Below are 24,304 nucleotides of genomic sequence, written 5' to 3' on the forward strand. Positions count from 1 at the left end.
AACAGTATGTGATGAGCATATGGTTATCCTCCTTGCTGAACATAAAAAATTAATTTAAAATAGAAAACACTGAAAAGGAATTGCTGAACAACTGAGAAACCATCCACAAGCTGCAATATTAAATGGGTCTGGTGGAAATGGTTCATAAGCTTACTGTGCAAATTGAACACTTCCATAAAAATGACAAGTTGTATGAGAAACTAGCATAAATATGATTTCCATAGGGAATGTCTCAACTTTGATTATGCATTGTTACTAATAGTCTTCCACTGACTTAGACAAAATAATTTTCACATTTAATTTACTACAATATGATTTAATCTTTTTAACTTAATGAATTTTGACATATTCAACGTTAGCTTTGTAGAAGTTGCATTTGAATGGGGGGGTTGGTGCTAAAGACATGCATGCACTTTTCTGTTACATGTTTTGCTATTGTTTCTAGTATGTTTTAATTTTATGTTAAATGAATGCTTTGCAAGTACCAACAGGGTTTTCAATAAAACATCAAATGGGCCAGTGTTCAGGAATGCCTTTTCATGACCTACACCTGGGTCAGAATCTGAACTCTGGCTTGTAATGAGCAAGTCATAGTTAAAAACTGAATGCATGAATTTGAAATCTTAATTAAATTTACCCTTGGAGAAACACAGCACTAATAATGATCATTAAAAATATATTAGAAGTGGTTTTTTTCTTGTTTCTTCCTTTTTCTGTTTGCTTTGTCTTTTTTTTTAACCCTGAAGAGCATAAAGTTGAAGGTACAGACACTCACAATAGGATAAAAAAATTCTGCAGCATTTTCTCCTCAGAGTGATAATGCTATCGCATTATAATAAAAAAAATAGTTTAGATAATAGAAAATACATTTTAGATGTGACAGTTTATTTCGCTTATTGTGCAAGATTACCGTAAGAATATAGATGAACATGGAAGTTTGACAGAATGACTTAGTAAAAATTTGCTCAAAACAGCATTCTTAGATTGCTGTGTCCTTGTTCAGCACGTAGTGTGGAAGCAGTTTAACTGTAAGTTTTCTCTTCCCTTGAGTTGAGGAAAGCGCTTCAGAGATCTGTGAATTCCACAAACTGCATCAGTAGTTGACACTCAAATTAGTCCTTTGTAATTTATAAAATTAACATCTCTTCTTTGCAGCTTAAATAATAGAGTAAAAATAGTATATTAGAGGCTTTATAAAATAAAAGAATAACTATGTGCCTCAGCTTTTTGAACAGTATGGTTCCAGTATGCATGTACTGTACATATGTGTGTGGCATATTTTCTTATTTGTCAGATACGTCAAACAGTATTGTAAATTATCAAAAAGTCGTATCAGAACTTTCTTTAATAATAAAAAACCTAACTTTTGTGCCTGATGGAAGTTGCTGGCATCTTTTCAAACAGGTTCTCTAATGATCTTGCTTCACCATGGCAACCAATATGGAGGTGCTGGCTCAGCAGGTAGTGGAGACTCAGCAGGTGGCTGAGGTGAGTGCCAGATGATATCACAACAGTTGGTATATGAGCTTTTGAAATGAAAAACATATTAGGGAGTCCTTGCTGTTTACAATTAAGCATAAATGGAACAGAAAATCTTATAGAACAGTGGTGCTTTACATTTGGGGGCAAACAAGAAACCAGTGCAGCTAATTTGTGGTTTGTTTACCTTACTTCATTCTGGTGGTCCCCATATTAGGAATGCAAGTAGGAAATTCAACATGAACTACAGAGAAACTTTGCTGTATTATGGATTGTTTAAAAAATTAATACAAAAAAATTTCTGCTCGTTTGACCATTAGCTTGACCGTTTTGGACATGAAAGGTTTCTGCTCATCTCTTGAGTTGTCATCTAAATCCAGAACAGTGTCTGAAGTTACCTTAAGTTTTACTTATGCACTATACTGAATTTACAGTAGGGTGATTAATTTAAATCAGGCTTTATATTTTCTGCTTACACGTATGAGAAAAAGCACAAAATCTACTTAAAGTGATATTAAGTGATGTCTTGTCTTGATGTATATTCACTGAAGCTTGGATGCTCAACACCTAAAATGTCTAAATCAACTCGTAAACACTGAAACTGCATGTGATCATGGCCATAGAAAATAACCTATTTATCTCCTTCAGTATGCAAACTGCAGTCAAAAAGTAAACTAGAATTTCGTCTGTTTAAAATTACTTGGCTTAATTTACTATGATTTATCATATGATTGCATAATTAAGAACATAAACGTATAATTTATAAATGTATAATTTATAATTTTTATTAATTTTATTTATATTTTTATTCATAAATAATGAAGGGCAAGTAGGCTAAGAGACCTCTGTAGACAAGGCCACTTTTCAGACATTAGTTTGGGGTTTGTTTTGACATATTGAACTAAGATTGCACCTGGATCTTAAAAAATATTTTTAGTTCAAGAAGAAGCTCTATATATGAAGGAAATATGAGTGTCATTGTGTTTTCAGAAATGTATTCGAGATTCCCTACTTAGAGGAATTTTTTTTCTAAAAAATTTTGGTTCTTTTTACATAGTGTGGAAAATGGCCTACTGAGTATCCTGGAAATAACATATAAGGGATAGTTTCAGAAAACTCTAAAATTTCACACTGGAAACTGACAAGCGAATTTTCACTCTAGTTTGCTATACCAGGTATCAGTTTGGAAGCTGCATTTTTTAAAGACTTCCAACCAAACTTGGAAATAAAAACCTGTAATGGAAATACTGGCAAATCTTATAGTATTTTGGTAGAACTTGAGTGCTATAATCACATCTAAGGCACATAAAATATGTGACATTTGTAATTCCTCGTGCAGGAAATGCACCGTGGTAACATAGTGTGATGGTTGTATCTTGCCACTGGAGAGATCGCTCCATCTCAAGAGTGTATGAAGCTCTGTGATTTCTTCCTGGCCGGTGGGTAAATAGAGGGCTTCATCTCTTTATAGTATTCAACTCCTCCTTAAATTATATGCCTGTCCACTACATAACACCATGAAAACTTAGTTCATGGAAAAACAGTTATAAGCAGCATTATCTCATTAAGAATGAATTAATGCTATGACCATGTTAACGTTGAACCATTTCTTTATGAATGGCTGGCTGCCTGCTGTTTGTGTATTCAGTCAGATACAGTTTTCAATACAGGTAAATACATTACTATTTTTCTTGAAGTATGCTAAAATTCTATATTTGTACTCACTGTTTCTCAGAGAAAATGTAGCATGGAACTTGGCACTGGCCTTAAAAAATGAGAGGCTTTTTCAGAATATCGTATTTTTCAGTGATGAAAATTAAATGGAAAGAGAGAAAGAGTTCATTAATCATGCACTGAATTTTAAGTTACGAATGATGAGAGACAAGATGCAAATATTGGCAGGTTTTGCTATATCTGCATGATTTTTTCAACATAATTGCCACATATGTAGTGCATGGGTTTATTGAGAACTGATGCCAAGCACCAAATCAGACTGTCATGCAAGTAGGCCATATGTTGTTTTTCCTTCTTGAGCATTAGTTCATCAGGTTTGTTTTCCATGAAAGTGAATGTATCACAGAAGTTGCTGAGTGCGCTCCAGTATTGCATGTATTTTTGTACTTACTCAATTTAAGGACTTTGTAAAATTGTCCTGGTAGTGGTTTGAAATGGTTTCACTGCTGTTGCTTGCTTCTGCTTTATAGCAGTGTTGCTTGTTGGATTTTTTCAACTGTGTATTTCTGAACAGATGGGGTGAGAGTGTTCCATTTTTAGTGTCTGCAGTTGCCTTACAGTTCACGAGATTGGCGAACAGAGAGCAGCTAGGGGATTCAGAGGGAATTTCAGCAATTCCTCCTCATCCTGAGTGGCTTTTGAAAAGCATAAAAAATACTTCAGCCTTAATGCAAAAATAAGTAACACTGCTTTTCTCAAGTATTTATTTAGTACTGTTACTGTGCAATATATCAGTGGCCCAGTTCAGTCCCAGCACCCACGTAGATTTGATTTGCATATTGTTTAAGAAAAATCTGTTTGGTTATGAAGTGGAGATGTATTCCCTGTGCAGTGCCTTAGTTCTTAATGCAAAGTTTTTAAACAGAACTGTCACTGTGGAGAGGAGTAAGGGCTATTTTCTCTTTCCAACATCAGCTCTGATGTGACCCGGAAGAACTTTTAGTAGTTGCTAAAACTGTCCCCTTCCAGTTCCATGACAGCCATAAACTATTCCCAGAGCATCGTTTTTCTCTGTCAGAGAGAGTCACAGGAGATGACTCAATTGAGCCCTGTGCTTACTGGGATCTCGTTTATGCCAGCTGCATTGCTGGAGGATTTCAGCTGCTTTCAGTTCACTCAGTGCCCTGATAAGAACCTATCAAAACCTTGAGCCTTTCTGAAAGTATGTTTTGCCATGGGACTGAAAAAATACTGGATATCTTTGTCACATAAAGTATTTTCTTCAGATATGTCTGATACCTTACATCATAAGTAGTTCAGCAATTTAGGTTTAAGTCCAGATGAAGCGCAGTGTGCTGAAAAAGGAGACTAGAAACACTGCTATTCTGATGGAATAAGTTTTTGCTTTGTTGTAGGAATTAGTGTAAAATAATGCCATTTATGTTTAATATTTTATTATTACCATTTCTGGATGAATTTTCAAGGTGGAGTTTTGATGCTGAGTCTTCTCAAACAATTTTTAGTTCAAATACAGCTTTTCTCAAGTTACTGTTAATTGCATAAGACCTAGACATACCATCAGCCTGAGAGGTATCTCACACAAAGTGCATATTGGAGTAATGAGATCCTACATGGCTTAGGCAGTTTGGCAGCTTCTGAATATGAGAACATTACCAGATGTAGCATAGCCACTGGTGTAATATAGGTATTGGGGTGTTATGTAAGACGTAGTCTGTAATTTTTTAGGATGCACATATGCCAAGAATTGCAGCTTCTTCCATGACTGTTGCCTTCATATGTCCCACACGAGATCTTGCACCAGCATCCCATTAAGGCAGTTAAACTACAGATGAGTTCTTCCGTGGTGGATCTGAATTTTATCTGCCATTCTACAAAGGGCCCAAGTGGTCAGGACAGTTAATTCCAACGAGTATCACTGAAACCTTTTTTAGATATATCTTACATCTGTGAAAGAAATATATTTGGACATTTCCAGGTAATACATACATTTTTCATAAAAGTCTATTATTAGTTTAATAGCTAAAGAAGTTCATTAGGAAAAACAGCTATAGAAAAATCAGTCTTTCTGATTTGATTTGAGATGTAGTGGTTTTTATGGTGTAAAACTTGGTACCATATTTTTCATTTAAATTCTTTAACTGTTTCATGAGAGAAAACTTGTAAAAAATAGTTTAAATTTCTGGGTGCAGTTGAGCATGTTTGGTCTGTGATTGCCTACTTATGCCCTTAAGTTCTATTTTCTTTTCTATAATATTAATAATACGTCTGAAATTGGTTTACACTTTGTGAGAACTGACCAGTGTATTCAAGCAATACAATTACAAGTGGCGTGAATATAGGAAATGTTCTTCTACTTAAGTTAGAGAAGCTTAGAGGCTTTAAAAATTCCTCCACTATGTGGCCAATTGATTATTCCTTCAATATATTTCTCAAATACTGCTTTCATAATCAATGTGGTAGTGGGGAAATAAGCTATAGAAAGTACTGAAAATGTGGTTATTAAGTACAGAAATTTATTACATATATACATATGCTCATACAAACACACCTACACATATAGATGTATCTGTACACTATGGGCAAGTCAGTTTAGTAAATTAGTATGCAACTTGACTATATGGCTGTGAAGAAACCTTATTTATTTCAAAGGACATAAAAATAATGAAATGTCTAGAGAAGCTTAGCTGCAAACTACTGGTTTTATATATACATATATATATTTTATATATACCTATATATTGGAAATTTAATATAATATGATTGCAACTAAAATGTAGAATTAAAGTGAACGACTACTGAAAAACATCAGGAAAAAATAAATACAAATATACAATTTTATGTATATACATTTTTATGTCTATAAAATGACAAAATGATGAATAAATGAAACAGAAGAAGCCAAATTTAATTTTGCCAGCCTTCAAAATGCACCTAATTGCCAAATACTTGTTTTTAGTTTAATGATGAAAAAGGCAAGACAATAGATACATATGTTCTTAAGTGTATTTTTATATTTCTTGAGCTTTGTGCAGATTCTCTGTGTCATTTAATGCAAATCATTATTAATTAATTTATATACACTTCAGCATATGAAATTATTGCTAGTGATACTTACTGGTTTGAGAGCCCAGACGAATGCAGTCCTCTGCCGATTGGTCCAAAGCAGACAATTCTCCATGCTATGCCACTTGTCTTCAGCTTCTATCTTCCAGTTGTATACCAGAAGTACACTTGTCATGCTTCATGAAATTGTTTTGTTCTCCCAGTCTGCCTTCACATACCTAGCGTTTGCAATATGAGTGCTAAAATGAAAGTACCAGTTGCATCCTCATGGACTTTTAAGGAAGTCACACAGTAGTTAAACATTAAATGTTTCTAATCTGTACCAGATAGGATTGGTTAGTGCTGTGATTCTGAAGACTGCTTTGAGAGATGTGGAGCCTTCTTAAGTCCTAAAATTACATTTAATACTGATTGCTTTTTCCTCTTTTCCTCTCCCTCCGGTTGATACAGATCGAATTTCACAACCCCTGTGCACATTAGCAAAAATTCCAGTACAATAGACGGTCCCAGTCTTCTGCAAGCACATGCCAGAGAGGTCACAGGCGTTCTTACAATGACGTTTCCAAGAAGTGAAATACATACGATAACAAAAATAAGAGTTTAAGTAGAATGATAGATATCTCAACTAATTTCTGAATAGTGTTTTCCTGTGAAAATTACTAGGTACAGTAATTTCAGAATTTCTCATTACCTTAAGAGGCCGTCTATTATATTAAACATAATACATACTCTTGTAAGCGTTGTTCTATAAGAATGTCACTGTTGAAATATTAGAAACTCTAAAGTTACAAAATACTAATTCTGCTTCGCTATGGGTATTTATTACAGTAGCATAGTTGATGTCCTATAAAAATAAGAGTGAAAGCCTTTGTAGCTGTAATATTTCTGTGCAGCATATAATACTTAAGAAAGTTCCATTAAAAAAAAAATTATCAGGCCCTAAAAATCTAACATTACTGTTAAAGATGCATTTCGTATATTTTATATTTCTTGCTCAAGTCTTTGAGATTTTGTAGGTGACTTATGCAGTTGTGACAAAGCTGTTAACTACATTAGTACTTACTAATGTAGTACTAACTACTATAGTTGTACACTATAGTTGATAGGTTTCGTATTTTATTTCAAATTTTGATTACTTTGCTAGCTTGTCTTTTGATTCAGAAAACAAGAAACTTCTAGTCTTTTTTTTCTTATTATGTGTTTTTATATCACTTCTGCTTAAGCATTACAAGGATTCTGTCTTCTCTCTGCAATACGGCTATTCCAAACTTTAGAGTTGGGAAGTCTACCTCTGAACAGAGGGTTATGTAGTGATAAAGCGTTATTATATTCAGGATTTGGTTTTTGTCCTAGGAAAGACAGCTGCTAGTCAGGTGTCATAAACGTCTTTCCTGAATGAATTGGACAAATAAAAGCCTAGAGTGACAAGGTTATTAAGTGTGGTATCAGATAATAAGCACAAGGAAAATCTAACTAAAATTTCATTGGGTATTCTCACGTGTTTTAGTTATAATACTTTCCCCCACACTAGATCACTATTAGTTGACCTAACATTTACATTGTACCCATGCTGTAAATACACTTCTGTAGTTACAGTAATTATTCATAGATATTATTTTTAGAGAGTTGTACAATAGGTAATTGTGTTTTCTATCAAGTGAAGAGCCTAATTTCAATAGTGAGCACATTTCTGTGCTAAGATTAGGAATCCTTGAGTTAAAATAAAATACCAGTGCTACTTAAAGACACCTAGGTCATGCATTCGTTGCATAAGGCTTTGTAGCAGAAGTCCACTGCATTCAAGTTTACTGTTGTAAAACTTGTCAAGTACATGGTCATTTTTCCCAAAACTTCACGTACCATAACTTTAACAAATTTCGCTTTCTAAGAATTTAAAAATATTTTCTGTTTTTACCCATTTGTCAGCCTTCACTGCAGCCTCATATGAATGTTTTGTTATGGAGTTTAAACTAATTAATCACACGTGTGTCATGAACTTACTGTATGAATTCTTAAGTGTATTAAGACTGATTATGCTACTTCGTATTTGAGGGCCATGCACTAGTTTAGAAAGGCCTATGTTCCTTTAAATACATTAGCTTGATGAACTTTAAGGCTAAAGATGCTCCACAGGGAATATGGTGGATTTTCCTTTCAATTTTGCTGATTTGAAAATAATTCAAGACACAGACAAACTCTTTTCTCGGATTTCATTTTGCTGTTTTACAGTTCACAGAGAGTGAGCAGGTAGAGGCGCTTAAGAACAGAGAACAGAGGGAGGGGGAAGCTTGATAACCTCGTTCTATCTTCCCCAGATGAAATTAATCTTACTATTAGAGAAACTCCTTCAGCAGCTGGCAAAACAGCAGGAACACGTCGATTCTGCTTCCTTGGTTACAGGGAATGATAGTGCACTTGACCTTCAGAGGAACAGGGTCACAGAGAGGGCATTTTAAAACAATACTGGCTGCTTTCTGTGATTGGAATCCTCAGTAATGGAGACTGGATGAAAATATCTGTGATCTGACTAAAAGTGACGTCGACATTTCTCTTGGATTGTTTTGCCCTCAGAGTTTTGCTGAGGAAAAATGTAAATAAGACTGCAGGAAGAATTTGACACTGTAAGTACTAGAGTCTGTACAGTGGACAGCTAGGGAGAAAACAGTATTACGTGTATTAAAAGAGATTATTTTCCCCCTGTATCTTAAGTGTATGTGATGTGTTTTGTGTAGGGGAATTAGGAGGTTTTGAGCTATCTTTTACGTTATATGTATTTTCTGACTATGTCTACGTCACAGTATTAGTGGTTACTTTTAAATGATTGTTGATTAAGCCTGTGTAAAATGTGGTGCACTGAAGTTTTCTATGATATACGGCCTACTTTGTTTCTTTCCTCATCTCCTGAAGATGAAGTTTCATTTGAGACTCTTTCCAGTCTTAAAGAAATTAAAGTGTATTTAGTTTTTTAAAAAATACTTTAGAATTACAGAAACATACTGTCATTGACTTCGGAGGACTAGGTTTTTGCATGTACAGCTTCCAAAGCAGTTGCTTTAAACATGATACAGGTTTCATGGTGTCAAGTTTCTTCTGAACAACAGATCAGAATAGTCAATGTTATGTTTAATCCTGTAAGTGAACCTAATATAATCCTAAACTCTATTATTTTTCTGCTATGAGTACTTAAAAACCATTTGCTTTCAGAATACTTTGATTCAATTTATTTGGGAGTCTAACTATGATAGCTTAATTTTTCCTATAGTATATAAGCTGTCTGAAGTTATCCTTGTAAATCTCTGATAGAACTTTTCTAGTGTGTTGCATATTCTCGGACTACTATTCCTTTTTTTTTTTCTTTTTTTAATTTTAATATTTTTATTAAGAAGTCAAATTTGGTGCAATTGACTGCGTAGGTCTATAATAAAGCATCACATATTTATCCATTCTGATCCTTTGTAGGTGTGTGACAACGCTCAAGGTAGAAATTTAGCTGTCAAACAAAATGATGGATTTTGTTTTCCTCATTCTTGTAAATTGTGTATTTCAAAAAATATGTTCCCTTTTTGCATTTGATTTATTTACCATGGTTGTTGTTCTGCTGTCAACCAATGGCATGTGTATTCAGTCTGGAAAATAAACTTGAGACTTTTAGTAGCAGTCAGAAATTTAAAACTGTTCTTATTCCACTGAGTATTAAGTAGGCAAGCCTACAAGGTAAAATTTTGCATTTCAGAGTCCTATGCCATCCTGAGTGTGTATGCATGTTAATAAGAGTATAAAAATAAATACATGTGCACACTGAAGCATTTATTGGTATTAGACAAATTATTCTCCATTGGTGCACCGTATCTTCTCAGCCCAGAGAATACTAAAATATTGTCTGTTTTCAGTTTAATAAATATATCTTCTTGAATATTTAAACATGAAAATGACATCTCAACATATAATGGTAGTTGGTCTCAAACTTGCCCAACTTCGTAGAGAACTCACTGTTAGGCTTAAGATAACCAAGTAGTCGTGCAGTGAGGATGAGAAATAACTCATATTAAAGGAGACTGGAGTTGATCAGTAGAAATAACCTTTATATGGGGACGTAGTCCAGTCGATAAAAACTGAGAAAGTGTTTTAAAGCATAAAGCACTAGTTTTCATATTGACATAGTATCTGAAACCACTGTTGTACACTAGGACCCCTTTGCATCAGGTACTTCACAAACCCAGAAAAAAGAAATGGTTGTTTAGTCCCAAAATGTTTGCAGAAGAATTTCAGTGCAGTTACCATATATATACTGGCATTCTTTTTATAAATCCTTGAACAACATGGAAAAATAGGCCTCTCTCTTTATTTCCAAGCTGACCGCAGTGCATGGTGGTGTAAGGTTCAAAGATGCTTCAAAAAAAGGCTAAAGATTCTATAATTTAAGGTGAAAGAATTGGAAAACAGTTTTAAAAGATCTTCTTTCTCTAATTTAGACCTTTTAAAGGGTGCATAGCTTAGATAATAATTTGGCATGGAAGATAAGGAGATCATTGTTCAAATGTGTCCTCTAAGAGTCTCGATTTTGGGAGTCTTGGTTTTTTTTCTCGCTTAGGTATCTCGTTTTCTGCTGCTGCATGCCTTGTCTCATCCAATAATTAGAAGATTCTACTACTTCTACATCTCTATATATACATCTACATACTTCTACATCTCTACATCTCCTGTATATTAAACAGGAAAGCTTACAAAATTAAGGTTTTCCATGCAAGCTTAAACGATGACTAAATTGACACTACTCTGTTGTCCAGCTATATAGGTTACGATAAATAAATCATTCCAAGATTGTTTAAAAGAGAATTTAATAAAAACAACTTGAGAGCTTCCTGGTTTTGGCCACATGTCACTTGCAGATATTAAACACTAATTTGATACTCTCAAATTCCCATGTAGAATGCAATTGTTATAATCACTTATACGCTATACACAGTCCTACAGCTTCTGTGGGACAATGTAAATGTGTGTTAGGGGATTTTTATGAAAACCCAAATTACTGTTTGCAATCACAATTTATAAGTATTGCAAATGATACAATTTACAATGAAAATCATGTAAAATTATGAAATTATCAAAATGTAAAATCTGTTTTAAAATCTAAGTAAGATTTATTTAGCATTAGGCAGACTTATGTAAAAATCTAGGCTGCTAAGTCATTGACATTATAGAACATTTTTCCAAAGAACAGAGTTTTGGCCTATATGCATTGTTTTCAAATAAGTAGTTATGGGTTAAACTGAGTGTGGAAGAAATCAGTAGTGCTATATTCTGTTCATTCTTTTTATAGAGTGCATCACTGTGGTATTTTATTCCAATTGAAATGGAATGTCTCTATAAATTTATATTGTATTTTAAGAATTTACAGTGCTTGTTATTCAGATATGCTGCGTGTGTAAAATTTGCTGTCAGCAGTCTTTTAAATATTACTGTGTTTTTCCACAATTTTATATTATAACTTTCAATAAAGAATGTGACTGAAAAAGTATCCATGTTGTGCTGTTGACTGCAGATAGTCATGTCACCTCTGGAGTTGTTGTAGTCTACACCAAAATACTAGTGTCTTGTGTGCACTAACTGTTGTTCAAATATTTTTGCAACTTTTTTGAAAATACTGGTGAATATATGCAGTATATGGCTTTAGAACCAAATTATCTCCTTTGTTTTGAATTTTCTTACAAGAGTCAAAACATTGAGCCATGTCACAGACTAGTAACTTGTAAAATGCACCAAGAAAGCAGAGCTTTCATACTGAGGACAGCACAAATAAGGATATGTAATTTTCTTCTAAGTTTCTCTATTAGAAGTAGCAGAATGATTTAGCTTTCCCTCTACTTTATTGAAAACAAACAAACAAAAAGAGATCTGGAACTAACCATGTTCTGACTCTTCAAGAACTTCCAGGATAATTTTGATATACCTTGTTTTGATTTTGTTTAGTTAAGCCCAATTTTTTGTTTGGTCAGGTTCCAAACTAAGAGTGGCAACAATGCATGTACCAATAGTGGAAGAAAATACTTATAGACATCTACATCTGCAGATACTTCTGTATGTTAAAGACTGATATAATAGTTTCAGCTCATGATTATATCTGAAAAAAATCCAGTAATACTAAACAATGTACTTTTTATAAGCACCTGTATATCCTAAGCTTAATATAAATGGGACTGGATGGCTGTGGGGAGTGGCAAACTACTTTTCTACCTGTGAGCTGACTGTAAGGACTAGAATACAAGTGCTTCATCTATACTACATTTACAATTATTAAGAAGGAACAATTAGTACTAACAGTTGCATCAATAAATCTGAGGATGAACAAGCACGAAGTCTAAATATGCACAACTGTAGAATTATGTGTGTGAATGTACATTGCCAATGCCATATACCTTCTGTAAACAGAAGAAAAAGGCTGTCAAGCCAATGTTATCTTGCATGTTTAATTTAACATTTAACAGTTTTGCTCTGAAAATAGCTATGCAAGGGATGTTTTTCAAGCTTTTTCTAGGTATTCAGAACTAGATTTGCATTATAGTTTAGTGCTCTAGAAAGACATGGAATAGAACAAGAAACAACAGTATTCAGTTGTAGCGCCAAATTTAATCTCTGTCATGCTAGTGAAAACCTCACTAGAATAACAAGAATTAACCACATACACCTGAATACATGCTGAATATATTGGTGATCTGTTGGAGCAGAAATTCCAGAAAAAATCTGCGCCTCTCTGAAGTAGAAAAACAGAAGTTGGGGACAATAAAAAGGGGGAGAGGATATGAGCACACCGAACAACTGGAATTCTAATTTATTCTACTGTCTAAAACACAGATATGCAGATAACCAGCCATCTTAATTTTAACTTTTTACCTTAAAAGTATTGGACAGTTAAAATTGTTCTTACTTCTACTTGAAAAATGCAATCACTGTTTTCTCCAAGTGAACTGTATAGACACCACACTTTCAAAAGGCTTCACGGATGAAATAAGGTCAGATAAAAACTAAAGGCCAGTTTGGTCAGATAGGAGTTCTGTGCGCTCTTCCAGCAGATTCCGTATATTTCTTGTCCCATATATGTTCCTGGGATTGAGGACATTTTTATTTAGGGGCCTAGAGGAAGCTTTTCTAAATTTGGGCTACTTGAAAATTAAAAAAGTAGTTCATAAAATACTTCAAAATTACAAAACGGTGAAAAATTTAACATTATACATTCGTGTGTATATGGTGTATTTTGGTTTTACAGAAGCAAAAAATGAGGCAAATATATAATTGAAAGTTGAAAAAATATTTCTGCATTTCAGTAAGCCGAAGGAACACATAGTAATTATCCAGTGATTGATTTGGGGCGGGGTGGTGGTGGTTTGGTTGTGTGGTTTTGGTCATCTATCAGATTAATTCTGTTCCCCAAAAAAGCCAATATTCTAATAATTCTGATAATTCATTGAAAACAAATCCAAGTTGGTTTAATGACTAACCTTTCCAATAAATTTAGATTCCATGCTATAGGGCCATCTGATCTTTAATAAATACATGTATTTTTAAAAGTGTTCAGTACTGTAACAGTAAATTAAAATTCTGTACATTATTTACAGGTGCAGACTGTTCAGACTTCACTATCTGAATCTCCAGTGATGACCAGCCCTTCCCAACGTATCCAGATAATTTCCACAGACTCCTCTGTAGCTTCACCACAACGCATTCAGGTAAAAATCCATTGATTAAGTAACTAACTATTACACCATCTTTTTTTCTCCTCCTCTCACTTAGGTTTATACAAAAGCATGCTAAAGTCTACGGAAGACTTCCTTAAATTTGTGAGAACAGATCATTTTTAGCACAACCTAAAATTCTCCTTCTTTCTCAGCATGTATTTGGTGATGACGAGTTGGCTGTATATAATAATTGTATTGATGATGTAGTCAGTGAGGAGTATTTGCAGAGGTTAAACTTAGCCTACGTATACAAGTCCTCTGAGCTCTAGCCATAGCAAATGGGCAGACATTGTTAACAGAACACCTAAGATCATCTCCACGGGCATTCCTCTCTCTCTGTCTCTCTGCCACATTTAGGACCCAGTGGGAGAATAGCCCATTTAGGATAAAGTTAGCCTTTGGGAATGCTGCACAGTGGGTCAGTGTTACTGTTAGATAATATAAAGACGCCATTAATGTATCAGGACGTATGCAGTGACAAATTATATAAGAATTGTTAAGTATTAATGTTACTAGAATGTTGCAGTACTGCAATACTGAGCTTTTGACCTGCTTGACCTTTTTCTGTGCCAGTACAATACTCCCATGTACTTCTGCTAGAGGCGGTCCTGGAGAAGAGGATCTTGTACTCCAGGGCATTTGGAATGGTCCTGGCAATGCAGCCTCCGTCACAGGATGGACGCTTTTTGGGATATGTCTTGATCAGGGTGGGTGGGTACTGTCCCTATGAACAGCCCTGAAAACGCTTTTAAAATGATTTTGACATTGTCATTATAGTTACTATACATGACACATTTTTTTCTGTAATGGTATTTTCAAAGATTCAAATTGCAGCATGTATAATGATGTATATAATTAGTTTTTCTTATGAACCTAAATATCATTCACTTCTTATCCAGCCTAATTTTGTCGTCTTAGTTATTTATTATCATCAGTGCTTATATCTGATCCATGAAAAATTACAAAGAAGTCTCTATGATTTTTCTTTATAGACAGCACTAAGGAGATGGTCTTCAGTTATCAACAACATTTAGCTATGTTTTTTATCTAAGATGTTATTCCTTAAAGTTATCAACGAAAGGTGGAATCAGGCAGCTTTATTGTTTCACATGCTGATTTTCAAGATTCTGTTATGATGGAAGGTTTTTATTTTTCATACAGTTGTCTGGTAACGTAATCTCTATTTTGTCTGGTAGAGTAACCATATCAATATGTATCAATATTTCATTGCAAGGTAGATGTTCTCACAACATGTATAACTGAAGCATACTGAATATTCAGCATTCGTAAGGTAGGTATTTACATTGTAACTTTTGTTCAATTCTGCAAAATAATCTACCTCCTTATATCACTGATATTTCTGAAAAAAACCTACAACTCATGATGAAGGAGAATACTAGGATGAGAAAAGAGTATTCCTGCTTCCTCAAAACAAATACAGGCAATATTGTAGTGGTGTCAGTCATAATCCAAGATTGGATTTCACTGTGAATTGTCCTGTTAAGATCTATGTGAAAATGATGGAGGCTGAAGAAATCTCGGCAGGGAAAACTCTGGGGAGCTTAACAAGTTAACAGTTTTACAACAGTGGGACTGAGGTGTAATGATTGTCCTTTAACCTTTGAGCTTCTTTGGAGCTTTATGTTTGTAGACTCCATACACTTATGCACTGAAACGTTTATACATATGAGACCTAAAATGGCTTATTCTGTTCTGTAAATGTAAGAATCCAAAGAGTCCCTGAAATGCTCTGTCTTGACCAAAATTCAATAGTAGGCTGGCTTCATCCCCAGCTTTGAGTACCATTTCCTTTGTGCAGGTTTCTTTAGGTTTGTAATCACAAAATGTGAGGTGAATCTTTCCTGAAGAGTTTCTGTAATCTAGAAAAATCATCACTTCTGTAATTCAACTTCTGCTTTGGGTAGTTCTAATGCCTTTTTAAGGCATTCTAGCTTAGTAAAACTATTAGCATAGTCTTACTTTCTACTTTATGTAGACATATTACACAAAAAGGATATGACAACTAGATAAAAAGTCTAGGGAAACAAAATTAGAGAAATAAATACACTGTTATTGTGACACCTAATAATCAATTTAATAGGATTATCAGTAAATTCACTTGACATTTTCTTTTCATTAGTAGTTTTAACTCTGACATTAAGCCAAATATATAAATGAATTATATCAAAATAGCTTTCATAGTCAGGTGTATACAAAATGAATACAAATCTCAATAATATACCACTATGCTTTTTTGGTCAGCTGGAGTAATTTTTAATTTAATGTTTTTATAACTGATCTGGAGGTAGGAGTCGAATGTACATTAAGGAAGTTTGCCAATTATACTAAATTGGGAGGAGCTGTGGACTCCCTCGAGGGTAGAGAGGCCTTACAGAGAGATCTGGATAGAATAGAGAGCTGGGCAATCGCCAACTATATGAAATTTAACAAGAGCGAGTGCTGGATTCTGCACCTGGGACGGGGTAATCCTGGTTATACGTACAAATTGGGGGACAAGAGGCTGGAGAGCAGCCCTGCAGAAAGAGATCTAGGGGTTTGGGTTGATGGCAAGTTGAATATGAGTCAACAGCGTGCCCTGGCAGCCAAAAGGGCCAACTGTGTCCTGGGGTGCTTGAAGCACAGCACAGCTAGTCAGTCGAGGGAGGTGATTGTCCCACTCTACACTGCACTGGTGCAGCCTTATCTCGAGCACCATGTGCAGTTTTGGGTGCCTCAATACCAGAAGGACATCATACTAGAGAGTGTCCAGAGGAGGGCGACCAACATGGTGAAGGGTCTTGAGGGCAAGACTTACGAGTTGCAGCTGAGGTTACTTGGTTTATTCAGCTTGGAGAAGAGAAGGCTGAGGGGTGACCTCATCACAGTCTACACCTTCCTCAAGGCGCGCAACGGAGGGGGCAGTGCTGATTTCCTTTCTCTGGTGACCAGCAATAGGACACGAGGACATGGAATGAAGCTGCATCAGGGGAAGGTCAGGTTGGACGTTAGGAAAAGGTTCTTCACTGAGAAGGTGGTCAGTCCCTGGAACAGGCTCCCCAGGAAGTTCTCACGGCACCCAGCCTGTCAGAGTTTAAGGAGCATCTGGACAAGGCTCTTAGTCATATGGTTTAGTGCTAGGTAGTCCTGCGAAGAACAGGGAGTTGGACTTGATGATCCTTATTGAGTCCCTTCTAACTCAAGATACTCTATGATTCTACGAAATTTCTGGATGCTGTCTCACTAGGCAGAGTATACCCTGCATATATATCTGCCATTCATCAGCTGCAGTCCTTAACATTACATTTTGTTCTAACTCTGTCTGGGATCCACTATATCTAACTCCTTTTGAACAGCTAGATGTGATTACAAAATCTCCCCATATTTCTTCATTATTAACAATATCAGACTCACACTTTTCACAACTCTGTCTAGTATTTTCCATCTATGCGGTAGGTAAGCAGATACATATGTATTATATACATACGTATTTGGTTTGATTTTATTGTTTTTGCACTTATGTAGGTAGCTGCAATAACTTTGCACCAGTGTAATAAATGTACAAATAGTAAAATAATAAATAACAAGGATGATTATCAGAGAGTATCATATAATTCTGAATAAAAGGTTTTAAAATGTATGGCTCATAAAATTCTGCAATATGTTTTACAGATTGTGACAGATCAGCAAACAGGTCAAAAAATCCAAATCGTGACAGCAGTGGACTCAGCTGTGTCTCCAAAGCAACAGTTTATTTTAGCCAGTCCAGATGGAACTGGTGCAGGAAAGGTGATCTTGGCAGCACCCGAGACATCTAATGCCAAACAGCTTATCTTTACCACCACGGACAACATTGTGCCAGGCAGAATTCAGGTAAATATAGTAACTGAGATAGAACATAGATTACTGTTTTTCAGTTTTTAATTTTTAGATTATTTAAGCCTATAATTGCTTTAAGACAAATTGCAATAGTTTTCTAAAGATCTAATGACATGGATTGGACCTTACTAATTGTAGGCTTCGTTATTCAATCATAAATCCTCCTGTCTTCAGGTTCCTTATGCATTCCATTGCACTCATCACCCCTTGTTCTGTGTTCTCATTAAAATTCCAAAGACGTAAGCAAATACTTAAGACGGTGCTTGTGAGGAGTGCCAGGATTTCAAATGGTCTGTTCAAGTTTCACAGATATACAACTCACCTAAGCAAACTTACGTTCACAACGCGGTATCAAGACATTGCAATAAAAGCTCTTTGGAGCAGAAGCTGTCCTCTGTTACGGTTATTTGTAGGTCTTGAGCATAATCCTGACCAATGGGAGCTTTGCAAAACAAGTTATATAAACAATAATCTACCTCCAATGAAATCTGAGATTTCTTCCTAGCATTCTTAAAAAAAAAAAAAAAAGTTCTTGGTCCCTATTGCTACTGTTACAATAGAGAATATTTTACAGGGAGAAGTATCATTCTTACATAAGTATTTGAAAAAATTTTATTAACAGTCTCTCTAAATTTATTTTCCTATGCTAAATGGGTTATCTGATGTTACAGAGGGGTGGGGTTTTTTTAATTTTTCTGTGTTAAGTGGAGTGTTCTAAACAGGAGTTTTGGAATCCAAGCCCTTCGGAAGCTAAACTGTTTCTATAATGGATCTCAGCTTCAGGCTATCCCGTCTGAACCGTATACCCCTAATAGCTAGAGAAGGGATAGCTGGGAACAGCATCTGAAATACAACCATCTTTGGCTAAAATACAGCAGCTGTTCAAGAGTAATTGCAAGAAGGGAAGACTACTGTTGACTGCACAAGTGAGGAAACTTATTTGTACTGAACAAAGCTAAGAGTTTTATTTGGAATTCATTTTGCTATGACTGTTTCAACAGTCTCACTATTGACAGTAAAAACTCTCATTAACTTGCATTTTATACTACCTAATTTCATTCCACATGTCGTTCTTATTCTCAAATTCAGCCACCTCTTCCCAATCTTGTTCTGTAGGCAAAGTTCCTTACTTTCATGTCAGAAGAAAATACTGGCTTATTACCTCTTTTTGTTCTGGAATTTTGTTTTAGATAGTGACAGACTCTGCTTCGGTGGAACGTTTGCTGGGAAAAGCTGATGTTCAGCGGCCCCAGGTAGTAGAATATTGCGTAGTCTGTGGTGATAAAGCATCAGGTAAGGAAGCATAGAAAGTAGTATTCAAGAAACTTGATTGAAAGGGATGAAGGGAGAAGGTTTCATGTATTTTAACTGATTTTAGCCCTGCTGATGGCAAAAGCAATTGAGTCTAAAATGGAAAAAGATAACATTATACTTTGTACCTATACACACAGAATAGTTAAACTAACTGGAAGAATATTAGTTTGTACTTAAACTGGAGTGTATGGTAAATCGGCATGTGCTGAAAGACAAAATAATGATTGAATAGCTCCTGGTAACTGAAAGAGACTATTTGAAGCATTTAGTCCGGTTCCCCACAGCGATGGGCAGCCATGCAACAAACATGTCACCTAGAAAAGTCTACCTGCTCCAGGAAAACACTTCTTAGCACTCTCTAACAAACTTAAGACTTCCCGGTAGATTTTGGTCTTTTACTATCACAGAAAAAAGCAGGCAGAGATCAAGTGATCAGTGTTTCAGATCCATCTAGTAATAAGGAGTCTACAAGGTAAAATTTCTACATTAGCCAAGGAAGTGGACTGTGCTTTCATGCTACAGAGAAGACACCTTTCTGTCTGCCTCGCTTTCTTTTATTTTTTTTAAGTGTTTATTAAGTAATTAAAACAATACCAGAATTGATATGTATAGGAATTTTAAATTAAGATTGCATTTCAAATTTTATTGTAAAATTACTTATATTCTGAAATTACTTGAACTCTTAGCCTGTATGTTCTTTTAATGTATCCTATAATCTGTAACAGCAGATAGAATTGCATCTATACTTGTTCAGAATGGGAACTACCACTTCACAGGCCTCTCATTCAGAAATAGGCTTAGCCTTCCTCTCTTCTCTCCACTCTCTCACCAAAAAGCCTTGACACTAGGTAAACAAGAAGCATCTTGTAAGACTTTAACAATGCTTTCATGGTCCAAAATGATGGTAAGAATACAAAATAAATTTAAAGGATGACTTTTACAATGTTTTACTTGTTTAAGATGAATATTTTCATGCTAAAATATAAGCAATTTCCATCTGATAACAATATATATGTTTCCTAGGTCGTCACTACGGTGCTGTCAGTTGTGAGGGATGCAAAGGTTTCTTTAAAAGGAGTGTGAGGAAGAATTTGACCTACAGTTGTCGTAGCAACCAGGACTGTATCATCAATAAACACCATCGGAATCGCTGCCAGTTTTGTAGGCTTAAGAAATGTCTAGAGATGGGCATGAAAATGGAATGTGAGTGTTAAGTACCCAATGTGATACTGTGCCTACCAAATAATAAATCTGCGGACTACCACTTTTTCGTGTGTTCTCACCATTTCAGTGTATGTTGCTTGAAGGAAACAGAACTTTCGGCAGCCAAAGCATCTAGCGTACCTTTCTTTCATCACCATTTTATGTCTGAGGTGCAGTAGTGATTTGTTTTGAACAAAGTCTCGTACTACTGTAGTCTTTGAGGAGCCCAGTTAGAGCATCACTTAGAATGCATGTTACAAACACAGTGTATATTTATAATACAAAATATTTTAACATGGGTGGACATAAATCTGAGCCTAATGTTCAGAATCTGCTTTCCTTCTGGTTTATTTTTGCCACTTTTCCATCCAGTGATAGAAAGTAGTTGATGTCCTTTTTTTTTTCTTTTTTAATTTTTATATTAATTTGGTCATTTGTGAGCATTGTATTATGAGGCATTGTGTAAACTGTCATATTTTAAACAATATACTTTCATGTTTGTATGCAGTGCTTCATACAATTCCAGTGCTAGCATCCAAACACCTCTTTCAATGTATTTTGTTTCCAATTTATAGTACCTCTGCTTCTTCAGTCCAGCACTTCGTGAACCCTATTATCTGGTTGTTTTGTGATAAGTTTATGGAGAATTTAAGGTGAAGCAACAAATACTTTTCTTCTTCCACTCTGATCTAGGCAGGATAAGTTTCAACCACTAAGTTCAAGGGAGGCAGAACTTTAAGCTGTACATAGGGAGATCTTTGTTGTATTTGCACTCTGGAACTCCAGACCTGTAGTGATGATTGTTGGGCTTTGCACACACTGTGCTGAGTATAAGGGGAGACATTTGTACAAGAGAAACTGCTGCATTTCTAGTAGCTAAACCTTTCTTACCCCACTATGATTAGGATCTATGCTCACTGACTTTATGGGGCATTGGGTCAGCTTTCTGATTAATATTTATATATCCACCAACCCAACAAAATGGATATACCTACTTTTAAGCCCTTAAATTTTGCTGACAGTAACAATATTAGCAAAAATAAAATCAGGAACTGAATAACTCTTGCTGGTTATGAGAATATCCATGTATTTTACTGTTACATTCAAAAGGGCTATAGAGGAGGGTTCAATTTTTTTGTTTGCTTGTTAATAATGTTAATCTTCTACAGCAGTAACTGCTGTATGATTAATTGGTACAATGAACAGGACAGAAATATTGTCTCCATTTATATTATGCCTTACGTTTGCAAAGTGTGTGAGAATTAATATTAGTACAACACTCTTAAAAATTCTTTATATTATCCTCATAGTCTTTTATTCATTTTATTATCCTCATTTTCAGGTGAAAAATTGATGCAGTCGAACGTTACGCCAAGCTATAGAGGAGTTTGTAAAGTTTAGTGACTTAGATTCCAGATAACTTTCTGTAATCTGTTTAATAATACTACCTTAATATTACAAAGATGCACTTTTTACTTCCTTTAAAATTAGAAGTTACTGTTTCTTACTATTTTTATTAAAAAATTTACCACACTTGTTTGGCACATTGGAGACTGAGCTTATTTTCTTCCAGTTGTCAAGTAGAAATACTTTAAATTCTGAAAAGGTTAATTTTGGGACACTGTTCCCTAACTGGGTGGAATGAATGGATGTGAGTGAATTGCATATCATGCAGAGACTCGTCTCCCAGGGCATTAACCTGCATCTCTTGCCTAACTTGCCTGTCTTGACTTTTTCTGGGTTCATTCTGGGTTTGCATTGTTTTGAATCATCCAGAGTATGACTGCGTATAACATTTAGGTATAGCTTTACCTGTAAAAAATAAATAAATAAACAATTTGAAAACACATTTTGCAGAATCTTCCATCTTATTAAATGCCAATGAAATAGAAAGCTTTGACTCCAGTTCAGCAAAATTTAAAGCAAATGATATCTGTGACTTTCTTAGTTAAAAATGTACATAATCACAGGTATAGTAAAATTGGAGCCTGTGTTTCTTCAGTCTTCATATTAAATTTCCAGTTTTGCACGGAGCTGATACAACATCATAACTGTGCAAACTGAAATCCTGTTGTGAGAATTTTACTTTCTTTTTGTATTTTTCAGTTGAATTACTTCCTTTCAAATCTGCATGTTTCTATCTTTATGCAGCGGTTCAAAGTGAAAGAAAGCCTTTTGACGTGCAACGTGAAAAACCAACCAACTGTGCAGCTTCCACTGAGAAAATCTATATCAGAAAAGATCTACGAAGCCCTCTAATAGCAACTCCAACATTTGTGGCAGATAAAGATGGGACACGGTGAGTACCTCAGTTTAACAGGTCTTGTTTAAGGTTATTTGTGCATATTACTTTTCAGGGACACCTATATTCTTTTTTCCCCTCTGCTCTAAAGAATTGGACGGAAGAGAGCTGCAATTCACAAATCATCTGTTTCCATTACCAAGACCAACCTAGATTGTTCTGCTTGTCATGAAGGTTTTTATGTCTGAATAGAGCTGGGTGGTTTCCAGTTCAAAGATGGTTCTTGCCCAGCCAGGTCAAAGCATAGGCAGGGCAAATGTGTGATATTCAAGCAAAAAGCATGTAGGCTTACGCTGTGATGCATTCAGGTTAGCACTTCTCCGAAACTGAATCTACAAATGGCAGAGTCAGTCTTCCTTCTCCTAAAGACAGTGGTAAAAGAGACTGCAGTGACTGCTGATTCAGATCCCAAAAGACCAGTTTCAACAAGAGCAAAACAACAGCAGCTTCCTTTTACTACACGGAAGATATTCCGAGATGGTTCCCATGCTCTCAGTTTTCTCCATAGGCAGTGGGTGTGGAAATGCATATCATAATAAATAGAGGCAAGATTTGTCTTTTTCTGAGTACACTAAAAAAGAACTCTAGGTTAAATACCACATTTTTAAAACTGTAGGTCTGGTTAGTTTATGAATGGGTAATAACCATCTAAAGATATTGGATCTCAACATTCAGGTTTTTTTTATATATATGTATTTAATCTTTTATATATATATATTCTTTGTTGAACAAACGACACTGCAGTTAGGATGATTGGGCTGCAAATTTCTTGGAGAATTGTTTTTCAGTGTTCTCGTTTGCAAGTCAGATTGTTCAAAAGTACTGCTCACAGACACATTTGCTTCTTTGAGATTTCCTTGTGCTACAGGTCCCTTACAGTCCTATAAACAATATTATAGTCATTAAGTGTGACTCTCTATTATTTATGTAGGATTCAGATTTGCATAATGCATGATAATTTGCTGCCTGTGGTAGTTCACAATGTTAGTTGTTAGTCTCAGACCCCTTAAACTATAAATTCCCTGCGGCCTGAACCTGTTGTGCATGCATTTGTATTGGGTTATGCAGACTTTAAGTAACAAATAAACTTATCCTTGCTGACTGCAGACTTCCCACTCTCTCCCTAAATTAGATACAGCAAAGGGAAAGGATGTTTGGTCAAAAAGTAGCAGAAGTAAAGGCAGCAGGGATTTTATGCAGACCTTCATTATACGACTGTTTATGGCTGTATTTTGAAATGTAAAATATCTTTTCTTGACATAACTTTTTTCTTCAGTGCTGTCCATTGTCTAACTTGGAATGCACAGTTATGCCTTCCTCCAAAGTCTAATGCATAACTCTAGAGCTATTAAGTGACTTCTGAGAGCATGAGAAGACAACAACTTTCCTTAAGACAGAATAAACCAGCATAAAAAGCAAATGAGAAGGTATCTATTTGGGAAGTTGTCATTGCTTTTGCACAGGAAAGGAAAACATATTCCAGTCTTTCTGTCTTTCAAGCTACTTTTTGGAAACTGTTTCAGAAAGACTTAAGTCCTGATGAATAAACTCTGAGCTTCATTAAATTGTTAATTTAAAAACTGGTAATCCCTTTTATTCTGACATAGGTTGTTACACATTCTTCTGGTTAATGTAAAAT

General features: G+C 35.2%; 1 protein-coding gene across 12 annotated transcripts in view; it reads left to right on the plus strand.

The window, feature by feature from the left end:
- Positions 1-24,304, plus strand: part of NR2C2 (nuclear receptor subfamily 2 group C member 2) — a 46,336-nt gene that overhangs the window by 1,985 nt on the left and 20,047 nt on the right. For 9 of the 12 annotated variants that reach the window (XM_075158506.1, XM_075158512.1, XM_075158513.1 and 6 more), the window contains exons 2-7: positions 1,405-1,488; positions 13,851-13,961; positions 17,640-17,840; positions 19,037-19,139; positions 20,184-20,363; positions 22,515-22,662. In XM_075158506.1, the coding sequence (XP_075014607.1) occupies positions 1,429-1,488; positions 13,851-13,961; positions 17,640-17,840; positions 19,037-19,139; positions 20,184-20,363; positions 22,515-22,662 (803 nt within the window). In that variant the 5' untranslated portion in view covers positions 1,405-1,428. Of the gene's footprint in view, positions 1-1,404; positions 1,489-2,818; positions 2,919-10,603; positions 10,661-13,850; positions 13,962-17,639; positions 17,841-19,036; positions 19,140-20,183; positions 20,364-22,514; positions 22,663-24,304 lie in introns of those variants that run through there. The other 3 variants (XM_075158509.1, XM_075158511.1, XM_075158510.1) reach the window with 3 other exon arrangements.

The sequence above is a fragment of the Calonectris borealis genome, chromosome 10, assembly GCF_964195595.1.
Source record: "Calonectris borealis chromosome 10, bCalBor7.hap1.2, whole genome shotgun sequence".
In the NCBI taxonomy this organism is placed as follows: domain Eukaryota; kingdom Metazoa; phylum Chordata; class Aves; order Procellariiformes; family Procellariidae; genus Calonectris; species Calonectris borealis.